The 24,314-nt window shown below is 46.8% G+C and overlaps 1 protein-coding gene across 2 annotated transcripts in view; it reads right to left on the bottom strand.

The window, feature by feature from the left end:
- Positions 1–11,907, bottom strand: part of LOC117407225 (RPA-related protein RADX-like) — a 43,803-nt gene extending 31,896 nt beyond the window's left edge. For both annotated transcript variants that reach the window (XM_059028790.1, XM_059028791.1), the window contains exons 1-2: positions 11,152–11,907; positions 10,869–11,011 (exon numbers count right to left, since the gene is read on the bottom strand). In XM_059028790.1, coding sequence (XP_058884773.1) covers positions 10,869–11,011; positions 11,152–11,671 — 663 coding nt within the window. In that variant the 5' untranslated portion in view covers positions 11,672–11,907. The remainder of the gene's footprint in view (positions 1–10,868; positions 11,012–11,151) is intronic.
- Positions 11,908–24,314: the final 12,407 nt, after the last annotated feature.

Here is a 24,314-nt window from a genome sequence, read left to right as displayed (position 1 = left end):
ATTAACATGCATTCACAACATGCAGAACTGCAATCAAACTAAGCTGATGGATTCTAATAGAATATAATAAATGTATTTAAAATGTGTGATGAAATTGGGCTGTACTAAAGATAAAAGCTTCCTTTGTATAGCCCACCCAATCACATGCCCAAATTAATGCTCCTCAGTAGTGCATGCCAAGTAACCTTAACTAGATGGAACAATTATAGATGTACATTATATATATATATATATATATATATATATATATATATATATATATATATATATATATCACACACACACACACAGTTGCAGTCAAAAATTTACATACCCCAATGGAAATTTATAATTTCTAGAAATTTCTTGAAAAGATTAGGAAAATCTTTTGTAGCAAAAGTTTTGCTTTTGTGCATGAGGAAAAAAAAGTTACAAGAAATAGATGTCTACACATTTATTTCAGCAATTTTTTTGCAAAACTCCAAAAATGCTAATTCAAAAGTATTCATATGCTTCAGGGCTTGAATTTCAACACAGGACAGCAGGAATCGCGCATTTTCCAAGTTGCTCCCGCATATCTGCAAATTTCAGTGAGGGAAAATTCCGCAGAGATAATTTAAGACACCAAGCTACTGTATTTTTCACCCAATTTAGAATGCCTGAAACACTACAACAATCTATAAGGAAGTTGGTGTCAGTGACGAAATCACTATTCTGAGTAGTTCTGGTTAAAATAAATAAATAAAGTAGTGTTGGATATTTTAAGTGCCGCAAGACTTTATTCTCTTGTACGTGGTTCTCAGCCGCTATCTTTAAGGTAGAAACTCAGTACACTGCAGTAAGTAAACAGTTTTGAAAAAACAAAATACGATATTAAGTCTATCTAGGTGTTGTTTTGCAAGTGGTGACTTTCGCTTTAACTCTTAAAACTCAGCCCCATTCATTTTGGGGCACCAGCGCACCGAAGGTTACGCACATATGACTCACTGTGACAAAGAGAGAGTGAATTCTTGTTTTAGATCTCCCTTCCGACCGGTGAGGGCACTGGGGAGGAGGAGCAGGCGGAGCCGCGGTGCGCAACGTCACAGACCCGGTCGGGAAGCGCAGTGGCAATCACGCATTGGCTGACAGCGATTGCCCTCGTTGACCAATTGGGACGGGACGGGGCGTACAAAAGGGGGCGTGGCCCGGGGTTCTGTTCCTTCTGGCAAGGTACAGTGCGTAAGAGAGAGAGAGAGAGAGAGAGAGAGAGAGAGAGAGAGAGAGAGAGAGAAAGAAACAGAAATACAAACAGGGAATTAAAGAGGGAGTCGGGAAACAAGGAAGCGGGTGGTTGTGATTGCGCATACCTGCTAACCCGTGTCTTTTTTTTGTGTATTTTGTAAAGCACTAACGGGACGCTCCGGGAACACGTCGGAGGAGCGAGAACCCGGAAGTGCTGGTTTTTCATTCCCGGATCAAAGGGAAGGATTGTATTTATTTTTTTGTGTTTCTCCTTGTTTGGGACTGCAACCCTCGTTCTTGTTATTTTGTCGGGTTACACATTGCTGTGTACCCCGGCTTCCCTTTATTTTGTTTATTCTCCTTGACTGTTTGGTGCCCATCTGACGTGGGTTTTATGTTTAATAAAACCCGGGGCTTGTTAAGGAAACCTGATTACTTTTTTTGTCATTCTTTTACACCACATACTGCCATCCTGGTCACACGTGGTGTCATCGTGGGATGGACCCAACCACTTTGTTGGCGATCCTGGAGGCGTTGGACAGCCGGAGGGAGGCTGAGGAACGGAGGAGGGAGGAGAGATACACGGCTTTTATCGAGAGGGTAGGGATGGGGATGACGTCAGCGGCGACGGGCCCCGTGCTGGTTGCCCCGAAGGCCCGGGCCCAGAAAATGACGGCGGAGGATGACCCGGAGGCCTACCTTGTAGCCTTTGAACGGTTGGCTACCACTGCAGCATGGCCCCGGGAGTACTGGGCGAGCCAACTTGGTCCCTGCTTGATCGGGGAAGCACAAGCAGCGTACCGGGCCATGACTGACGACGATGCCGCCCAGTATGACCTGGTTAAGCAGGCTATCCTCCGCCGTCTCAATATCACGGGGGAGACTCATCGGGTCAGATTCCGGGAGTTCCGGCGACCCCCCAACACCCGGCCCAGGGTGGTAGCCCAGCAATTATGCGACCACATGGCGCAATGGCTGAACCCCAGTCAGAAAACCGGGATTCAGATGGGGGAGACCATTGTGATGGAACAATTCTGCCATGTGGTCGGGGCTGAGACGCAGGCATGGGTACGCCAGCATAACCCCACGGCGCTGGAGCAGGCCGTGGCGTTAGCCGAAAACTATGAGGACTCCCTGGTGTCCGCCCGAACCACCCTGCTGGACTGCCCCCCTCCCTCCGCTGCCAAAGGACCACCATCGAACCCTTTCCCCGGACCCAGGGCCGTCAGATCACCGGCCCCGTTGGGCCATCCGGCCCCCTTACAATGGAGGCAGAGGTTGGCCCCCAGCTGGGGTAGAATGGTTCCCCCTGCCCCACTGTCATACCAGCAGCAGGACAAATATGTACCGCCCTTACCCTCTGCCCCACCCGTCTGTTTTAGGTGCCAGCAGCCGGGACACATTGCCAGATACTGCCCGGCGGCCATGGAGTGCGACGTGGCTGCGTGTCACCTGGCGTTTGAGACAGGTAGGAAATGGGGAAATGGTCGGGAGGGCCCGTGTATGGTTGATGTTGTATTGGGGAATGTGAACACCCACGCGTAAGTGGACACAGGGTGTGAGCAAACTTTAATTCGAACAGCTCTCCTTGGCGGTATGTCGTGGCAGCCACAAGGCCAGGTGGCAATCTCCTGTATCCATGGGGATACGGCGACATACCCCACTCTAAAAGTATATTTATCGGTAGGCCCGATAAAGCGCCACCTAGTAGTGGGGGTGGCCGAAAAGTTGCCACATCCAGTTATTCTGGGTCGAGACTGGCCGCAATATAAAGATTTAGTAAAAATATCGGCAGCCTCGACCACACGTGTAGACACGGCAGACCCCCGGGGAAGGGAAGTAATTGGTACTGTTTTTCCCTTCCATACAGAGCTGTTTTCTCCACTTTTTCATCCTAGAAAAACACGTAAGGAGAGACGGAAGGAAAAGTGGGAAGGCGCATCGATAAGACACGGTTGGGGTCTGGCGGGAGAAGGTGCTGATGGTCCCAAACGTCAATCGAAGGGAGTCGGAACGCAGTGTGACCGGGCGGGCGAGGTTACTGGACCCTCGAGGGTAGAGACTGCTCCAGCCCCTGTCAATATCCTGGACGTGTGGGCCTCAAGCGCTGACCTAGTGTGGGAGCAGAACAATGACCCCACACTGGTGCACGCTTGGGAGCAGGTCCGGTCTATTGAGGGTAAGGATGTTGACGGCATTGGGACGCTGGTATATCCCCATTTCGTGGTAGAGAGGCACTTGCTTTATAGAGTAAACCCAACCCCGGGCAAAGGACAGCCTGTCAAACAGTTGATGGTTCCCCCGTCCTGTCGACCAGAGGTCATGAGGCTGGTGCATGACGTCCCCTTTGCTGGACATCTTGGCGTGGACAAGACGAGGGACTGAATACTGGCTCAATTTTACTGGGCAGGGCTCTACACCGAAGTGGCGAAATATGTAGCTAGCTGCCCAGAGAGTAGCACCGGGTCGAGTGCGCCCCGCCCCTCTGGTCCCACTGCCTATTATCTCCACTCCCTTTGAACACGTTGCAATGGACATAGTTTGGCCAGTGCTGCCTTCTGATTCCGGGTACACGCACATATTAGTGATGGTGGATTATGCAACGCGGTACCCGGAAGCAGTTCCGTTGCGGTCCACTAGTGCCACTGCAATTGCGAAGGAGTTAAGTCAGATTATGGCTAGGGTAGGGATCCCACAAGAAATACTGACTGATCATGGAACAAACTTCTTGTCGAAAACGCTACAGCAGGTGTACAAAATTCTAAAAATACGTCCCATTAGGACGTCCGTTTATCATCCCCAAACGGATGGGCTGGTGGAACGTTTTAACCAAACATTGAAGCAAATGTTGAAACGGTTTGTGAGTCAGGAGCAGAAACATTGGGCTACCCTTCTTCCTTACCTAGTCTTCGCAGTGAGAGAGGTGCCTCAGAGCTCAACGGGATTTTCCCCCTTCAAGCTATTATATGGCCGGCAGCCACAGGGCATCCTCAACCTGTTGAGTTTAAGGTTGGGAAGAACACAAGGGCTCCTCTAAAAATGTAGTGCAGCATGTGCTCCTACTGCGTGATTTAATTGGTCGACTGGCTCAGGACAATCTCAGATCGGCTCAACATCGGCAACAGCGGCATTACAATACCAATGCACGAATTCGAACCTTTCGGCCAGGAGATAAAGTAATGCCGCTTCTTCCATCATTGGAATCGAAACTGTGTGCTAAATGGCAGGGGCCATATGAGGTGATACGGGCCATAGGATTAGTGAATTATGAAATTAGACAGCCCGATCGCCGAAATAAAACAGAAATCTATCATGTCAATTTGTTAAAGCCCTGGAAGGCAAGGGAGGCCTTATTCATAGTCCCAGGCGAGATGGAGGATGACTTAGGACCCTGTATAGAGACCCCTAGCCCCAGCCAGATTTCAATGGGGAAACAGTTACTTCCAGATCAGCAAGTAGAATTGCGTAAGTTGATTGGGAAATTTGGGGATGTGTTTTCTGACGTGCCCGGCAGAACTAACCTTACCAAATATGCTGTTATTACTCCGCCAGGGGTCACTGTTCGGGAGAGGCCCTACCGGATCCCAGAAAGCCAGCGGAGTGGCGTCCACAACGAGGTGAGGGCGATGCTTGAACTTGGGGTCATTGAGCCTTCCAGAAGCGAATGGTGCAGTCCTATTGTTATAGTGGCCAAGAAGGACGGCACTAATCGCTTCTGTGTCGATTTTCGAAAGGTCAATGCTATCACCAAGTTCGACGCCTACCCCATGCCTCGGATCGACGAACTTCTCGACCGACTGGGGACGGCCAGGTTTATCTCAACTTTGACCTGACGAAGGGATATTGGCAGATCCCTTTAACCCGCGATTCATGTGAAAAAACGGCATTTTCAACTCCGGATGGTCTGTTCCATTTTAAAACCATGCCGTTTGGGCTACATGGTGCGCCCGCCGCCTTTCAGAGACTGATGGACGAGGTGTTACATCCCCATCGTGAGTATGCAGCAGCTTATATTGACGATGTGGTGATATATAGCTCCACCTGGAGAGAGCATGTAATTCGACTTACAGCCGTCCTTCAGTCTCTAAGGGCTGCCCGGCTGACAGCCAACCTAAAAAAATGTGTGCTTGCGAAATCTGAAACTCAGTACTTAGGATTAACTGTGCCAGGCTCCTGCGCTAATATTACCAGACTTTAGCAAGAGATTCCTCCTCCATACTGACGCGTCAGAGGTTGGTTTGGGGGCGGTCTTGTCCCAGAGGGTTAACGGGGTGGAGCACCCCATTCTTTACATCAGTAAAAAAATGCTTCCTAGGGAGCGCAATTACTCGGTTGTAGAGAAGGAGTGCTTGGCCATTAAATGGGCGACTCACTCCCTCAGATATTACTTACTGGGACATTCATTTGATCTAGTCACGGACCATGCCCCACTCAGATGGTTAAGCACTATGAAGGATAGCAATGCCCGGATAACTCGGTGGTATTTGGCATTGCAGCCTTACATGTATTGTATGGTACATCGTGCAGGGAAAGATCACCAAAATGCGGATTATTTTTCCCGGGAGGGGGGAGTAATGGGGTTGGTAGGTTTGGCCGAGTGTTCCTTCGGCTCCACTCTGAGCGGTGGGATATGACAAAGAGAGAGTGAATTCTTGTTTTAGATCTCCCTTCTGACCGGTGAGGGCACTGGGGAGGAGGAGCAGGCGGAGCCGCGGTGCGCAACGTCACAGACCCGGACGGGAAGCGCAGTGGCAATCACGCATTGGCTAACGGCGGTTGCCCTCGCTGACCAATGGGGACAGGACGGGGCAAACAAAAGGGGGCGTGGCCCGGGGTTTAATAAAACCCAGGGCTTGTTAAGGAAACCTGATTACTTTTTTTGTCATTCTTTTACACCACATACTCCCATCCTGGTCACACGCATGCACCGTAAAAACCACCTACCTGGTTCATAGCTTGTTTAAAAGTATAGACTCGGGGCTTTCCAAAGACGTACTCCTAGCCGGAACTACGATCGCCTGAAGTTAAGCCTCTCATCATGTGACAGAGTTCACAGCTTAGGCTAGCAGCTAGACTGAAAGGGGCGGTATCGTTGGACAGCTTACAAGCTCAGCTTCCCCTCCCCATGTTCATTTCATATTGAGGTGCAATGGTGCAGTGTTTTTTTATTACAATATATATAGCAGTGATAAGAAATGATTTTTTTGGAAAGGCGTGTTTTTTATATGCAAAAGTGTCTTTTCTTTTGCCATTCCCCCCCTAAAATTTTGGAATCCCTCCATTGGCTGCAGCATTGGGGGGAAATCCCCCCAGCACACAAAAATGAAATTCAAGCCCTGCCGTTTGATGCTATTATAGTATTTAGGGATGTGCTTTTGGTAAATTATAAATGTTTAAATGCTTTGCAGTGTCCGCGTTTAAACCATATCTACATACACAAACACTGTTTATACTACATTTTGATACTGCCAGCCCTGGTTAGTATTTTCTAAACAAATAAACCCTAAATAAGCAAATAACGTTTTAACATCGCAACGACTTAACTACAAAGTAAATAAATAAATAAATAAATAAATAAATAAAAATAAATAAATAAAACCATGTACACATCAAAGTATATATTGAAATGCTTATATTTATGGTTGTAACTATATACATATTGAACACATTTTCGGATAGTATAATGTTTTTAGAATAGTGTGTTTCTTAAAGGTTCTTTAACAACAAAAATACAGGAACCTATTCCATTTTTTTGTTGTTGTTTTTTTTTTTTTTATAAGTAACTTTGCCCAAAATTATATGGTTTAAAAAAAAAAAGACGATCACCCATGTACAGCACTAATGCAAAATGGCTACAGGAAAGCAAAAGCGAGTTGTGTTTACAATTGAAAAAAAGTTGGAAATACTTTCACTTCTGGAAAAGGTAATTACCAGGGATAAAAGCACTGTGACTGATATTAAAAAGCCTCAGAGATTTAAAAGCTTGCAGTCTTCGATAGTAGGGGTGGGATTATTGAGATCTATTGCTCAAAACGAGTACTCGGATCAAATGCCACTCCTCTACATAAACCTCCCAAACATTGCCACAAGTCATATTTTAAATGCCAAACTAACACACAATCAAGTAATATATTAAGTAATTAATGTAATGTTTGCCTTCTTGCGCAATTAATTGTATATGGTCAAGTATTACTAAATAGCGTAAAATATTCAAATTTACGTATCCACACAACTTTACATTAAATTGTAAAAAGAAATGCCTGGCCTACCTGTTTGAAGTGTGTCTCAGGGGTCCTTTACTTTAGTGCTGTAGTTCCAACATACAAATAAAAATTGTACTAAATGTAAACGGCTGTTCGGTCCAAAAGCTTACAGAACAATTTCAAGTGAAAAAAGCCTTCCACCTATGGGAAGACTGGGGAATGGGGTCCACGAGTCTGTGGTAATTGCAACTTTTTTTCCCTTTTAAAGTTTTGTATGAACAGCTGCAGTGCGATTTTTTAAAGTTTTGTCCAGCCTCGCTGTTATTGTTTTATGGGTCATCACAGTATTGGGATAATCTTACATTGATTTCAAAACTGCAGCACTCACGATTCACACACACTGTCCTGTCATAGGGGATAACGTGATCACGCCCTGTTCGGCCAAATCTATAGCATGTTTGCTTTTTATTGCCATCAGCTCCAGCCACAATAATTCTGAATGTTTTCATTTCAAATGGTGAAGCATTGCACTTGTGTTTTTGTGGTACGGCAATTTTGTTTGGCATAATTATTAGCAAAATACTTACAAAGGTGGCTTCCTTTGTTTAGAGATGCCATTTTAAATATAAAACAAACTCAGAAAAAACACTTGTCATTAACGTTATTACCCCGCCGTGGAATTGATACCATACCACGCCTACTACAGGCATGAACACACACACAGTGCACCAATGAAGCACAAGCTCAACCGAGAATAAAACCCGCCCCAGTGTCAATCTTTCTGTTGCACCAATTAGAAAAGCTACTTGGAGGCAATTGCCAAACCCCTTACTTTTTATAATATCCACCCTTACTGTGGCACTAGAGCAGTCTGATACGCGACAGACTACTGATGATAAATTACTAAAATTAATGCATAAAAAAATATGGGTCTTGTGACATTTGTCACATGACATGTTATACGTCTAGCATATTTAAACGTTTTACCACTTCTTTAGAATTTATACGTTTTAAAACGTATAAAAACTTTTAAAATTCCCATCCCTAATAGTATTGCCTACAAGGTGCTAGAAATTTCAATATGATAATGCAGAACCTAATTCTAGAAAAAGTCTAGAAAATGCTGGATTGTAGGTGACCATTCTTAGAGAGTATAAAAGGGTTAGGCATAGGATGATTGCAGAAATAAATAATTCTAGAAATCCATTTCTTGTAACTTTTTTCCTCATCTACTAAAGCAAATTTTTTTGCTACAAAAGATTTCTTATAATTCTTTGTTTTTTCGAGAAATTTCTAGAAATTATACATTTCTGTTGGGGTATGTAAACTTTTCACTACAACTATATATATATATATATATATATATATATATATATATATATATATATATAGATAGCTGGATAGATAGATAGATAGATAGATAGATAGATAGATATACAGTACTGTGCAAAAGTTTTAGGCAGGTGTGAAAAAATGCTGTAAAGTAAGAATGCTTTCAAAAATAGACATGTTAGTAGTTTATATTTATCAATTAACAAAATGAGTGAACAGAAGAAAAATCTAAATCAAATCAATATTTGGTGTGACCACCCTTTGCCTTCAAAACAGCATCAATTCTTCTAGGTACACTTGCACAGTTTTTGAAGGAACTCGGCAGGTAGGTTGGCCCAAACATCTTGGAGGACTAACCACAGTTCTTCTGTGGATTTAGGCAGCCTCAGTTTCTTCTCTCTCTTCATGTAATCCCAGACAGACTCGATGATGTTGAGATCAGGGCTCTGTGGGGGCCATACCATCACTTCCAGGACTCCTTGTTCTTCTTTACGCTGAAGATAGTTCTTAATGACTTTCGCTGAATGTTTGGGGTCGTTGTCATGCTGCAGAATAAATTTGGGGCCAATCAGATGCCTCCCTGATGGTATTGCATGATGGATAAGTATCTGCCTGTACTTCTCAGCACTGAGGAGACCATTAATTCTGACCAAATCCCCAACTCCATTTGCAGAAATGCAGCCCCAAACTTGCAAGGAACCTCCACCATGCTTCACTGTTGCCTGCAGACACTCATTCGTGTACCGCTCTCCAGCCCTTCGGCGAACAAACTGCCTTCTGCTACAGCCAAATATTTCAAATTTTGACTCATCAGTCCAGAGCACCTGCTGCCATTTTTCTGCACCCCAGTTCCTGTGTTTTCGTGCATAGTTGAGTCACTTGGCCTCGTTTCCACGTCGGAGGTATGGCTTTTTGGCCGCAAGTCTTCCATGAAGGCCACTTCTGACCAGACTTCTCCGGACAGTAGATGGGTGTACCAGGGTCCCACTGTTTTCTGCCAATTCTGAGCTGATGGCACTGCTGGACATCTTCCGATTGCGAAGGGAACTAAGCATGATGTGTCTTTCATCTGCTGCAGTAAGTTTCCTTGGCCGACCACTGCGTCTACGGTCCTCAACATTGCCCGTTTCTTTGTGCTTCTTCAAAAGAGCTTGGACAGCACATCTGGAAACCCCTGTCTGCCTTGAAATTTCTGCCTGGGAGAGACCTTGCTGATGCAGTATAACTACCTTGTGTCTTGTTGCTGTGCTCAGTCTTGCCATGGTGTATGACTTTTGACAGTAAACTGTCTTCAGCAACCTCACCTTGTTAGCTGAGTTTGGCTGTTCCTCACCCAGTTTTATTCCTCCTACACAGCTGTTTCTGTTTCAGTTAATGATTGTGTTTCAACCTACATATTGAATTGATGATCACTAGCACCTGTTTGGTATAATTGTTTAATCATACACCTGACTATATGCCTACAAAATCCCTGACTTTGTGCAAGTGTACCTAGAAGAATTGATGCTGTTTTGAAGGCAAAGGGTGGTCACACCAAATATGGATTTGATTTAGATTTTTCTTCTGTTCACTCACTTTGCATTTAGTTAATTGATAAATATAATCTATTAACATGTCTATTTTTGAAAGCATTCTTACTTTACAGCATTTTTTCACACCTGCCTAAAACTTTTGCACAGTACTGTGTATATATATATATATATATATATATATATATATATATATATATATATATTACAAATTCTCAAAGCTGTGATACCAGTTTTTATTAATGCAACACAAATTGCGTGTCTGTATGGGTGTCAGTGGGACTAATGTAAGTGTAATATTCACCCATTATAGATAACTGTGTATGTATACAAGTTGGGTTAGTTGATTATAATGATCCTGTTATTATAATTTATTAATATCAATATTATTCAATCTTGCTAGCTGTTATTACAAATTAGTAGAACTACTTAATGATATGTCACAATAAATTAAAAACAAGTGAAACAATCGTGTGATACAGTAAGAACTTGAACTTCAAATGCCATGAAACAATTGTATTGTTTAATGGTATAAAAATTATAATCGTGTTTGTCTTTCAAAAGCTTTTTTTTCAATATTATACTAATGAGATTGACTTACCTGGTAGGCCCATTCTTGAGTGCTGCTATATTTTCCATTGTGCCACAATGTGGACTTGAACATAACTCTCACAAGCAGTGCTGGCAAGCTTGATTTATACTCCACGGTCTTCTCCAATTCCGCTAGAGTAACTACATGTTCACCTATATAGACATCAGAGATCACACACTACATCAACTGATTGAATAAACCATCTAAACTCCTTGCCAGAAAGTTCCAAAAGTGAGTCTCACTCCAAAATGAGTGATTTTTCTAGATATATTGACACAGTTGCAGTACTTACTTATTGTTTTGATGTTTCTTTGCACATTATCTCTCCATTGCAACCCATAGTAATCTACATCATTCCACAGAGGTAGATAATGTTTGTTAACCCCAGCAACCATACGAATATCACCTGCTACATCTTCAAACTCGTGTTGTGGATGACATAACTGAAAATACATGGACAGTCTACTGACAACATACACGTTATTCAGCACTACACGCAGTGTTTTTCCTTCATAAACCGTCGAGATGCGGTTCACTTTCAAGTCGCACCCAGCGGTCATAACGTTTTTGTACACCATGCTGTTAAACCGCGGTTGCAGCAAGCACTTCGCGCCTTCTGAGCCGTCTGTCAAGGTTACATCATACAAATCCTGCGGGTTTGAATTATCGCTGGGCTGTGACAAGTACCGTTCTACTGCAAGCACTACAAACGCTTTGTTAACTGGCACGAAGTTGTCACTATATTTTTTCTGTTTGTTCAGCACACGCCAAGGGTCATTCAGTAACCTCACGTCGTCTTTTGAGGCCCACATTTTTCTCAAGAACGCATTAGTTAGTTGTTATAGTGTGAGACGTTCAAGTCCCAAGAAACAGAAGACAGAAAATTACAATTTTTCGAGACTTTGCTGAAAACTGAAATTGAATTATTACGGCAGGGATGCACGCGTTACCGTCTTAACCAACATAATTAGAAAACGATTCCAGCTCGAGCAGGTTGGGTATATATCTGCAGAACGAAAGCTCCCACAGCATAGCTCTCTCGTATGGCAAGCCATCAGGGCCAAAAACGTATTGACTCAATGCGTAAGGAATGTTGGTAACGCGTTGGCACATACCCAATCAGTGTATAGTTTTTAAATTACGTGGTACTTTGTAACCCTGCCCACAGTGCGTTGTGGAATTTCAGGCACAGCCAACTGCCCTTATAGGTCAGCATAATACATTCTAAAAACACGGACCTGCTCACAGAGTAGTAAGAAGATTGACTTTATAACCAGAAAATATATAATGTGCGTGTGCGTGTCTGTATATGCATCTTAACCGTTCGTATTTATTAATTCTCACGCAAACAAGACAGTTTAAGATTTTTTTTAATGTATTTTGTTTTTTAATAATACAACGGAAATGTTTACATTACGGTGTCTTGTATGGTGTTTTATTTATAAGTATTATTTTTAATAACACTGAATATATTCTTGTATGAAATGTAATTAGTAATGTAGCGGGGTTGCTCACGTTACCTTGAATAGGCACGTTTGACTTAACTATTGTATTATTCACTTTTTATTGATTTTTTTTTTTATCACTTAATTTAAGCACGTTTATTTTGGCACATTATTTTCTGTTAGTTAATGCTCTCCTGTTCGCAGCTCCCGTACGTGTAAATTCATTGATTTTGGAGAAGCTGAGCACTTGGTATAAATGTTCCTGATTTCATGATTCCAGAGATAGAGTTGTCCAGTGTGATGTGAACCTGGGTTTGTTTGGAGTGGAGGCTGACGCGCTGCCAGCAGGAGTATTAGAAACCGGACCATGCGCTTTTGGTCTTCATTCTGTCGTGTGTGTTTTTAAACAATTCTAGTATTTTAAAAGGCATTGGGTTTAGAGGAGTGCTGGAGACGGGGGCGTATTGGTTTTATTGTTGTTTTTAGTGAGCCCCGTCTCCGTGATCGTACTGAGCCGCACTGCCCTTTAATTTTAAATTGAAATCTTGTATTTTATTGTTTTAATTAAAAGACAGTGCAAACCCAATGTCGTGACTGTGTATTTTAGATCTGCCCTGTTTGTTAAGTATAGTTATTACCTGTATTTAATAAAACGATGTTCATTCCCCGACATAATATTGTGGTCTAGCTGATTTAATTTCTAGTATTCTGCCTGGCTGATCCCATCCCGATCAGAAAGAATCGGTCTCCCTCACGGGTACTATAACTTCAATTTTTATATTTCTGTTTCGGGTAACACTTCTTTCTTGTGCGACATCTTTTTAACACTGTACATTGCCAGCGATGTATTAATAATATCATTTGGTTGCGTTACCAGCTATGAGATGGACTATATATATATATATATATATATATATATATATATATATATATATATATATATATATATATATATATATATATTCAACTGTTTGTTGTGTTACAGTACATTTCTGTCTCCACTTAGGTTGTCTACGCCCCCTCCCCGGATAAATTTGGAATTTACGCTAATGAGCTATTAAAAAATAAACATTATTTAGGTTGCAGTATCATTAATTAATTAGTAAATTGGGCCTATTTTATGCATGAGACAAGTTCATTACCTTATCTACCGACAAAGTAAAAAAAGCCTTGATTGGCTGTTGCATGACTCATTACGCCCCCTAAACGATACTATCCCCCCATTGGCTCTTTATGCAACGCGTAGCAAAAATTTAATTGCGCGTTGGGTTTTAACTTTTTTTTTTCAATGCAGCTATCTGCAACAGTAATTTCTCCTCTTTCAATGCGTAGATCCGCATTTTCAATGTGTGCTCTTTATGAGCCATCATCAGGAGGACTGGGCCAGAGTCAGCTGATTCCCTTCTATGCTTTGTTACAGGTGGCGAAGTGACAGTGGGCGACCCTTGTTCGACCGGAGGCGAGGTAGTGGCTGAGCTAGTAGCAGTACAGACAGCGGCAGCCGCGATATCTGGTAGATCATCAACTACGTAAGAAAATGTGTTGTAAATAAATAAATGTTTTAGTTAATTCAGTTCTTGATTGGTTATTCTAATTAATAACACACACATAAATGAGTTTTTTTATTTTACTTTTTAATTTCTATAATTTCTTTGTAATTTTTGTTATCAAGAATAACATTTGATAACAGTTTTTTCTCAAATAAAGAAAACACACAGTTTTACTGGTTGTAGCCATGGTTATGCCCTAATGTACCACTTCACGAGACGATGTACGTAATCAACCAGCGACACAGACACTGTGAATCCTGGATTAACAGGTGAGTTTTAGACTCAGTCTTGGATTCGCAGATCTGTGACCAGTCTTGATGTGCGCAACAGAAATGAATCCAGGATTCAATCCCGGATCAATCAATCCTAGATTGGGTCGAATCTTGATCTCGATGTGCGCAATCACGACTGCGATACACTATGCTTTCTGTTTTGTTAACTACACATACAATTTTTACTATATGTATACATTTGGGCCAACAAGTTCTTTAGAAATGAAATAAGAGCCAATGAATTTAAAGAAAATTGTACGTGTACTAAATGATCCAATGAAAAGTCGCCCCACATTTTTCATGCTCTTCCAAAAGTGATCAGGGAGTCTGAGCCTTTGAATATTTTTAAAAGCCGTCTCAAAACATACTTTTTTAAACTTACCTTTCCAATTTTTTTTTTAAATTCTGTTTATACAGTGTTTTTTTTTTATATGCGTTTACTTATGTTTTTTTTTTTTAATTATTATTAACAGTGGTAGATGAAATTCAGTTTTTCAATGCAGATTTGTTCTGCTGCTTGTTCATTTTCTAATGTTTTGCATATCCTTGTTTACTTTCGCTTGAACTGGGGGTGTGAAAACATGCTGCGTTTATGCAGTTGTACCGAGAGTCGATTGCTAGTCAATCATTCAATTGGAATCTCGGTACAACTGCACGTGAATTAATTAAGTGTACTCCCGTGACCACCCATTACATTTTAACCAGCTCCTGCTGCTCTGCTCCGGGCGGTGGTGGAGGCAGAGGCAGCTCCTGCTGCTCTGCTCCTAGTGGCGGAAGCGGTGGAGGTGGGAGCAGCGTGTAGTCTCCTGGCGATGGAGGTGCGAGCAGCGTGTAGTCTCCTACTGTTGCAGGGGACTGGTGCAGCTCTGCCTCTCTTGCAGGGGACTGGTGTGGCTCTCCCGCTCTTGCAGGGGACTGTGGTGGAGGCAGTGGCGATGGGGCTGATGCTGGCCACTCAGAGGGAGGCTGTGGCGGTGCTGGCTCCCTCTGCTGTGGTGGCTGGGCTGGTGTGCGCCGTGCTCCCTTCAGCAGCATAAATAGAGGCTGCTGGGGGACACCAGCATCCTGCCCTTCTCCCCCCCAGAAAAATTCAGGGGGTTGAGCCTGTAACTCCTCCCCTTTTGGCTCTCGGGATGGCAGCAGCAGGTGAACCAACAGGCATGCTTCCCCTGCTGGCAGTTTGGGTCCTTGGGCTGTGGACGCTCAGGCTCCTCCCGCTTGGGCTGTGGACGCTCAGGCTCCTCCCACTTGAGCTGTGGACGCTCAGGCTCCTCCCACTTGGGCTGTGGATGCTCAGGCTCCTCCCACTTGGGCTGTGGAGGCAAAACCAGCAGGCATTCTTCCTCTGCTGGTGGAGACGGGGACAGCAGGCATTCTTCCTCTGCTGGTGGTGATGGGGACAGCAGGTACTCCACTGCTGGTGGACCTGCTACCTGGGCTGCTGTTGTGGTTATAGCTGCCTCCAGGTAGCTGAGGACCAACTCCAAACCTTCCTCCAAGGTGTTTGGGGTGTGTTCCCTCTCATAGGCCTCCCATCGCTCCCTGTCCATCAACCACAGGATCCGGATCGCTACTGGCATAGACTGGGCCTCCAGCCCAGCATTTTCCAGGATCCAGTCCCGCAGTTTCCTGGCGTCTTCGGCCATTGTCATTTTTTTTTTTTTCATAGAAACTGCGGTACTCTTTCCAGCCTGAGTCTGGGGGGCGCTGTTATCCCGCTTCTGACAACCATATGTCACAAGGCTGGCTGAGTGGTGACACGTCAGACCCGGAAGAAACACACAGACAGACGGTGGTGATGAGTAGCTGAGTGCAAATGGTAGCACTCAGCGTTTATTAACAAAATAAAAGGTTTAAACAGAACGCAAAAACAGGACACGGTACTTCACGCCAAAATAAAGAGACAAACAAAACGGACTATACAGTAAACAGACAGTGCACGGACAGACACACAAACAAACACGGTGAGTTTTAAATAAACAAGTATCGTGCTGGTCCTACCAGCACATAATAGCAATTGATATTTAAACTTATTTCTCCTTCTCTCTCACCCGTTCTCCACTCTCGAACACCCAACCCCGAGTGAGTGAAAACATGCTGCTTTTATGCAGTTGTACCGAGAGTCGATTGCTAGTCAATCATTCAATTGGAATCTCGGTACAACTGCACGTGAATTAATTAAGTGTACTCCCGTGACCACCCATTACATTTTAACCAGCACGTGAAGTGATCTGTGCCATCCTTGTGCCTAAATACAAATCTACATTTTTAAATACACGTGAAACACAGACCCGTTTATATCCCGTGTACCAATCTCTATACACCAACATTAACACACGCAACATACAACACAGAAATGCACACAGGGGTGGAGCACATTGCCACAGTCACAAACAGGCTTTTCTGGCTCAGAAATATTTTGTAAAGGGCAGCAGTGTGGAGTAGTGGTTAGGGCTCTGGACTCTTGACCAGAGGGTCGTGGGTTCAATCCCAGGTGGGGGACACTGCTGCTGTACCCTTGAGCAAGGTACTTTACCTAGATTGCTCCAGTAAAAACCCAACTGTATAAATGGGTAACTGTATGTAAAAATAATGTTATATCTTGTAACAATTGTAAGTCACCCTGGATAAGGGCGTCGGCTAAGAAATAAATAATAATAAAAAAAACAAAAGAAACATATAGACAGGATCATTGCTTCAGAAATTGCATTGATTTACCACGGTGTTACTCATCACCACAGCTAGTTTGTCTCAGGTAAGATTAGCCTCTAACCTACCATGATATAGCTACTATTTTTCTGGCTTGTAAATTTGATTGCTAGAAATACCAAGAACACAATACTATGTATACTGCGTGATTATTGATTTGTACCGAGATCTGGTGATATTGTGTTAAACTGTATTACAGTATTGTGACAGGGAGCGTGAGGATCTGAGCTGCAAATCTCCCTCCCGACCCAAGAGGCGCTAAGCAGAGGTACTTGCACGCCTGTTCAGAGAAGGGCCGGCTTGGGGAGAGGGGCGGAAAAGGAAGTCGGCCATCTTGGTGCAGGACGGAATGACCATATTAGGGGACAAGATTACTGTGATCAGCTGTGCTGCATTAGACAACTGGCAGGTGTGCTGAGTCGCGCTGATCATGAGGTGGAGTCTCCTAGTATATAAGGGCTGTCATTCTGTAAGTGTGGGGCCTTTGAGGTAATACTAAACCTGGGTTGCTGAGCTGTGTGTTTGTTTTGTTTGTTTGTGGTCTACGTGTTTTTGATTTGTTTATCGTCAGGACCGGGGTCAGAGTGATCCCTGACGCCAAGGAGCTGCCGCACTACTGCCAGCACTTTTCACCTTGGACATCACACGCCCCGCACAACTGAACTGGACACTTCAGCACCTGAGCACCTGCACTTTTCACCACCCCAAAAGTGCACCCAAAAAGCTGAGAGGGACTTGCTCTATCAGGACTTATGATTTGGATTTTTGTTGCTTTTAATAAAGTTTGTCCCTTTTAATAAAGTTCGCCTTCTACCATTGTGGTAGAGTATTTGCACCTCTGTGACGTCTGTTCCACACCCACACCCACTGCACCGTCACAAGTATACTGCAGTTTTGATAGAGCTAGGCTGACTGAGAAATATGTCGGGGTTTGGACTGTGGAAAAGGTGGCAAGCCTATGTAGCTGGGACTAAAAAGGGACCAAGAAGGAACAATGTATTTTCAAGAATTAACGGAAATTGGACAAGTGTGTGTGTGTATATATATATATGTATATAGATACAGTGTATATATATATATATATATATATATATATATATATATATATATATATATATATAAAATGTGTGTGTGTTGTGCTATACAACTTTTCATATTTTTTTGAAGGTGTACGCCCCTCAATGGGTAATGGTTATAATAATAATAATAATAATATTATTATTATTTATTTCTTAGCAGACGCCCTTATCCAGGGCGACTTATAATTGTTACAAGATATCACATTATTTTTACATACAATTACATTATTTTTTACACATTATTTTTACCTACAATTACCCATTTATGCAGTTGGGTTTTTACTGGAGCAATCTAGGTAAAGTACCTTGCTCAAGGGTACAGCAGCAGTGTCCCCCACCTGGGATTGAAACCACGACCCTCCGGTCAAGAGTCCAGAGCCCTAACCACTACTCCACACTGCTTTATGATTATTAATAATAATAACAATAATAAAGCTGAGAGAACAACAGTCCAGTATCAGATACTGCACCGAAACCTAAAAAGTTATTTCAATACTGCTTGGGAAAAATAATATTTTGTTTTTGTACGGTCCAGGGGTGGAATGCATGAGATGAGGTCAGGTAATAAGCAATTACAATCTACAATGGCCAGAGATCGTGCCGAGAAATGGTGTAAAAAGATGACAAATATTAAAACAGCAGGAAAGGAGATGCTTGTAGAAGCGAAAGAAAACAGAGGGTCAGGTGTATATTCCACTGCCTTCCAAAGACTGCACTGTAGTGCATAAACTGTTGCCCGACACAATGAGAAATTTGGGGAAACCCTGAAATCAGAGGTAGATCTATTTTTGTGTGCAGAATATATGGTGAAAGGACTGACCAAAGTGACACGAGTCAACTTATTATTTACCATTGTTTTGTAAATGTTGAAGCAGGTTGGTTCTGAGTTTTTGAAACTAGCAAATATCTGGATGCTGTAATGCAGAACATCTGAGTGCATGCCTGACTCTTGGTGTTAGATCTCCCTCCTGACCTGTGAGGGCGCTGTGTAAAAGGAACAGAGTACCCTTAACTAAATGGCATGACAATTTATTCCTTGGGTTAGGTGGAAGTTGGTCATCTAGAAAAGGGGCGGAACTACGGTACCCAAACTCAATGACCCGGACGGGAAATGGCGCGACATCTGCAGATTGGAGGAGCGGATGCGCTCGTTAACCTAGGGGTCATGGGGGACGGTATATAAGGGGTTGTAGTGTAAGCAATCTGTTCCTTGGTAAATGGTTAGATACAACCTACAAGGAGCCTGTGTTTATTTGCTGAAAAACCGTGAGTTTTGTCTTGTGTGTGTTAGTGTTTGTTATAATTGTCTGTTTTTCTTAAACTAGACTAGTAGTCGATAAAGCATAAGTAGACCTGTGGCAGGATGGCTGCAGTGGTGACGTCACACCCGGAAGAAGACGCAAACACATGGCAGGACTGGTAGCGACCCCAGGCGAAGCAGGACCTTCGGGAAGCGACGGCAGCAGCTGCGGGCCCTCGGGAGGCGACGGCAGCAGCACCAGACCCTAGGGAGACAACAGCAGCAGCAGCGGCAGCGGACCCTCAGGAGGCGACGGTAGCAGCAGCGGACCCTCGGGAGGCGACGGCAGCAGCAGCAGCGGACCCTCGAGAGGCGACGGCAGCAGCAGCGGACCCTCGGGAGGCGAACTCGGGAGGGGAGCCCCTGGCCATGGAGGCGGCAGCGGGAGCTCCACTTCTCCCTCGTACCCTGTAACTGGTGGCTCTCCAGGCGATGCGGAGCAACAGGCAGCCCCAGGCGATGCAGAGCCACAGGAAGCCCCAGGCGATGCAGAGCCACAGGCGGCCACAGGCGATACGGAGCCACAGGCGGCCCCAGGCGATACGGAGCCACAGGCGGCCATAGGCGATACGGAGCCACAGGCGGCCCCAGGTGATGCATGGCAGGCATCTTTGGGTGGTGCGAGGCAGGCATCCTTGGGTGGTGCGAGGCAGGCATCCTTGGGCGGTGCGAGGCAGGCATCCTTGGGCAGAGCGAGGCAGGGCAGGAGCAGTCCTTCTCATGACGGTGGAGGTGGAACCAGCAGGTATTCACCCTCTGCTGGTGGAGGTAGGAGGGGCAAGCAGTCCTCCCACGGTGATGGAGACAGAACCAGCAGGCATTCACCCTCTGCTGGTGGAGGTGGGAGTGGCAAGCAGTCCTCCTACGGCGGCTGAGGTGGAACCAGCAGGCATTCACCCTCTGCTGGTGGAGCTGGGAGCGGCAAGCCGTTCTCCCACGGTGGTGGAGACAGAGGCAGCTCCTGCTGCTCTGCTCCTGGCGGTGGAGACAGAGGCAGCTCCTGCTGCTCTGCTCCTAGCGGTGGTGGAGACAGAGGTAGCTCCTGCTGCTCTGCTCCTAGCGGTGGTGGAGACAGAGGCAGCTCCTGCTGCTCTGCTCCTAGCGGTGGTGGAGTGTGGCAGTCTGGCTCGCAGTGGTGAAGTGGATGACGTCACGGACCAGGAAGTAACTGACACCAAAACAGTGGATGGGCGGGTGAAGCTGAGTGCAGTAGCACTCAGCGTATTTATTAACAAACAAAATATTTAAACAAAACACAAAACACAAAACAAAAGGGCACGAGGGCCAAACGAATCAACAAACAAACAAGTAAGTGTCGGGCTGGAGAATCCAGCACGTTTTAGCAATTGTTTTTTCCAAATGTGACTCGCTCTCTCCGCTCCCCGTACTCTCCTCTGTACACCCAACAACAAGTGCAGAGAGCTGCAGGTTTATATACTCTGGCCGAGGGATTAACTAGTTGGTAATTATCTTATTATCCCTCGGCCAGAGTCTGCACGCGTTTGGTAAGGATGCATGACTGTCAGCTAGTTAAATAATCAGTAGCTGATCAGCCATGCATCCTCACGGGGTTTTTAAATATAACAATAAAAGACGCGGCGCTTTTACCCGCGCCGCAAACAAAAATACAAATAATAATAAATAGGGGCGGGACACTCCGCCACACATGCCCCCCCTTGTGCGCAGCACACATGGCCTTTTCGGCCACCTCCCCCCTTAGTCCCCAAAGTCCCGGTTAGCAGTCCCGGCGCAGGAACAGGGGCAGCAACGGACCAAAGGTGGCGGCCACGGTGGGATGTCCTCCTCCCACCCAAACAGCCGTAGCGTTCCAAAGGCCCGCGCACCGGCCGGCTCCTCTGGCCAAAAAATTTTTGGGGGTGGTCTCCAGACCTGCCCCCCCTTCTTCATGGCCGGCCGCTCCCCTCCGTGGGGCTCCGGCCACCCTTTCTCCTGCAGCGAAATTGCTGCGGGGGAAGCTGGTCTCCTGACCTCCCCCCCCTTCTTCATGACTGGTAGCTGCTCTTCACGGGGCTCCAGCCACAGTATTTCCTGCCGCGAAAGTGCGGCTGGGGGAGCTGGTCTCCTGACCTCCCCCCCCTTTTCCATGGCCGGCAGCTCCCCTTCATGGGGATCCCTCAACACTCTATCCTGCCGCGAAAGTGCGGCTGGGGAAGCTGGTCTCCTGACCTTCCCCCTCCTCTTCACGGCCAGCAGTTCCCCTCCGTGGGGCTCTGACCACACAATCTCCTGCCGCGAAAGTGCGGCTGGGGAAGCTGGTCTCCTGACCTCCCCCCCCTTCTTCAAGGCCGGCAGTTCCCCTCCGTGGGGCTCCGACCACATGATCTCCGGCCGCGAAAGTGCGGCTGGGGGAGCTGGTCTCCTGACCTCCCCCCCCTTTCTTCATGGCCGGCAGCTCCCCTCCGTGGGGCTCCGACCACAGTGTAGTGACCCCAGGCGAAGCAGGATCCCTGGCGACCCCAGGCGAAGCAGGATCCCTGGCGACCCCAGTCGAAGCAGGATCCCTGGCGACCCCAGGCGACGGCAGCGGACCCTCGGGAGGCGACGGCAGCAGCGGACCCTCGGGAGGTGAACTCGGGAGGGGAGCCCCTGGCCATGGAGGCGGCAGCGGGAGCTCCACTTCTTCCTCATTCCCTGTAGCTGGTGGCTCTCCAGGCGATGTGGAGCAACAGGCAGCCCCAGGCGATGCGAGGCAGGCATCCCTGGGTGGTGCGAGGCAGGGCAGGAGCAGTCCTTCCCATGACGGTGGGTGTGGAACCAGCAGGTATTCACCCTCTGCTGGTGGAGGTGGGAGGGGAAAGAAGTCCTCCCACGGCGGCTGAGACGGAACCAGCAGGTATTCACCCTCTGCTGGTGGAGGTGGGAGGGGCAAGCAGTCCTCCCACGGCGGTTGAGGCAGAACCAGCAGGCATTCACCCTCTGCTGGTGGAGGTGGGAGGGGCAAGCAGTCCTCCCACGGTGGTTGAGGCAGAACCAGCAGGCATTCACCCTCTGCTGGTGGAGGTGGGAGGGGCAAGCAGTCCTCCCACGGTGGTTGAGGCAGAACCAGCAGGCATTCACCCTCTGCTGGTGGAGGTGGGAGGGGCAAGCAGTCCTCCCACGGTGGTTGAGGCAGAACCAGCAGGCATTCACCCTCTGCTGGTGGAGGTGGGAGGGGCAAGCAGTCCTCCCACGACGGTGGAGGCGGAACCAGCAGGCATTCACCCTCTGCTGGTGGAGGTGGCGGAGGCAGAGGCAGCTCTTGCAGCTCTGCTCCTGGTGATGGTGGAGACAGAAGCAGCTCCTGCTGCTCTGCTCCTGGTGGTGGTGGAGACAGAGGCAGCTCCTGCTGCTCTGCTCCTGGTGGTGGTGGAGACAGAGGCAGCTCCTGCTGCTCTGCTCCTGACGGTGGTGGAGACAGAGGCAGCTCCTGCTGCTCTGCTCCTGATGGTGGTGGAGACAGAGGCAGCTCCTGCTGCTCTGCTCCTGACTGTGGTGGAGACAGCGGCGAGGGCTCCCCACCCTCTAACGCTGGAGACGGCAGCCATGGCTCCTCTCCCTCTGGCGTTGGAGACGGCAGCAATGGCTCCTCTCCCTCGGGTGCTGGAGATGGCAGCGATGGCTCCTCTCCCTCGGGTGCTGGAAATGGCAGCGATGGCTCCTCTCCCTCGGGCGTTGGAGAAGGCAGCGATGGCTCCTCTCCCTCGGGCGCTGGAGACGGCAGCGATGGCTCCTCTCCCTCGGGCGCTGGAGACGGCAGCGATGGCTCCTCTCCCTCTGGCGCTGGAGACGGCAGCGATGGCTCCTCTCCCGCTGGCGCTGGAGACGGCAGCGATGGCTCCTCTCCCTCTGGCGCTGGAGACGGCAGCGATGGCTCCTCTCCCTCTGGCGCTGGAGACGGCAGCGATGGCTCCTCTCCCTCTGGCGCTGGAGACGGCAGCGATGGCTCCTCTCCCTCTGGCGCTGGAGACGGCAGCGATGGCTCCTCTCCCTTTGGCGTTGGAGACGGCAGCGATGGCTCCTCTCCCTTTGGCGCTGGAGACGGCAGCGATGGCTCCTCTCCCTTTGGCGCTGGAGACGGCAGCGATGGCTCCTCTCCCTCTGGCGCTGGAGATGGCAGTGGCTGGGCTTTTCCCGATGGAGCTGGAGATAGCGGTAACCCTGCCATATCTGCAGCCAGGTAGCGGATTACCATGTCCGCAACCTCCGGGAGGGACACTGGGCAGTGTTGCTTTTCCCAGGCTTCCCATCGCTCTCCATCTCTGGCCCACAGGAGGTTGATCACATCGGGGAGGGCCTCTTCAGCATTCCTCCCAGGCTCCTCTTAGCCAGCGGGCCCTCTCCCCCTGACGCCGGACGCTCAGGCTCCTCCATCTCCTGCCATGGAGGGGGTTGGTCTGGTGCCACGTGCCCGACCTCACCAACCGCGAAGCACCACTCCTCACCCTTCAGGCAGGTGAGGCAGACGTCCAGTGTGGCAAGGTAAGGCTGCTGTTGCTGCACCTCCTGCTGCTGTTGTTGCTGCTGCTGCTGCTTTCTCCTCCGGCTACTTTTCCCCATTTTTATTTTTATTTTTATTTTTTTCCAAAAAAAAAAACACACAAAAATACTTTTTGAAAAAAACAAAAAAAACGTCCTTATCCTTTCCTGGACAAACAAAATATTTAAACAAAACACAAAACACAAAACAAAAGGGCACGAGGGCCAAACGAATCAACAAACAAACAAGTAAGTGTCGTGCTGGAGAATCCAGCACGTTTTAGCAATTGTTTTTTCCAAATGTGACTCGCTCTCTCCGCTCCCCGTACTCTCCTCTGTACACCCAACAACAAGTGCAGAGAGCTGCAGGTTTATATACTCTGGCCGAGGGATTAACTAGTTGGTAATTATCTTATTATCCCTCGGCCAGAGTCTGCACGCGTTTGGTAAGGATGCATGACTGTCAGCTAGTTAAATAATCAGTAGCTGATCAGCCATGCATCCTCACAGGGTTTTTAAATATAACAATAAAAGACGCGGCGCTTTTACCCGCGCCGCTAACAAAAATACAAATAATAATAAATAGGGGCGGGACACTCCGCCACATGGAGACAGAGGTAGCTC

The sequence above is a fragment of the Acipenser ruthenus genome, chromosome 8 (assembly GCF_902713425.1).
Source record: "Acipenser ruthenus chromosome 8, fAciRut3.2 maternal haplotype, whole genome shotgun sequence".
NCBI lineage: Eukaryota > Metazoa > Chordata > Actinopteri > Acipenseriformes > Acipenseridae > Acipenser > Acipenser ruthenus.
Note: the sequence above shows the minus strand (reverse complement) of the source record. Positions and strands in the feature narration are given on the sequence as shown.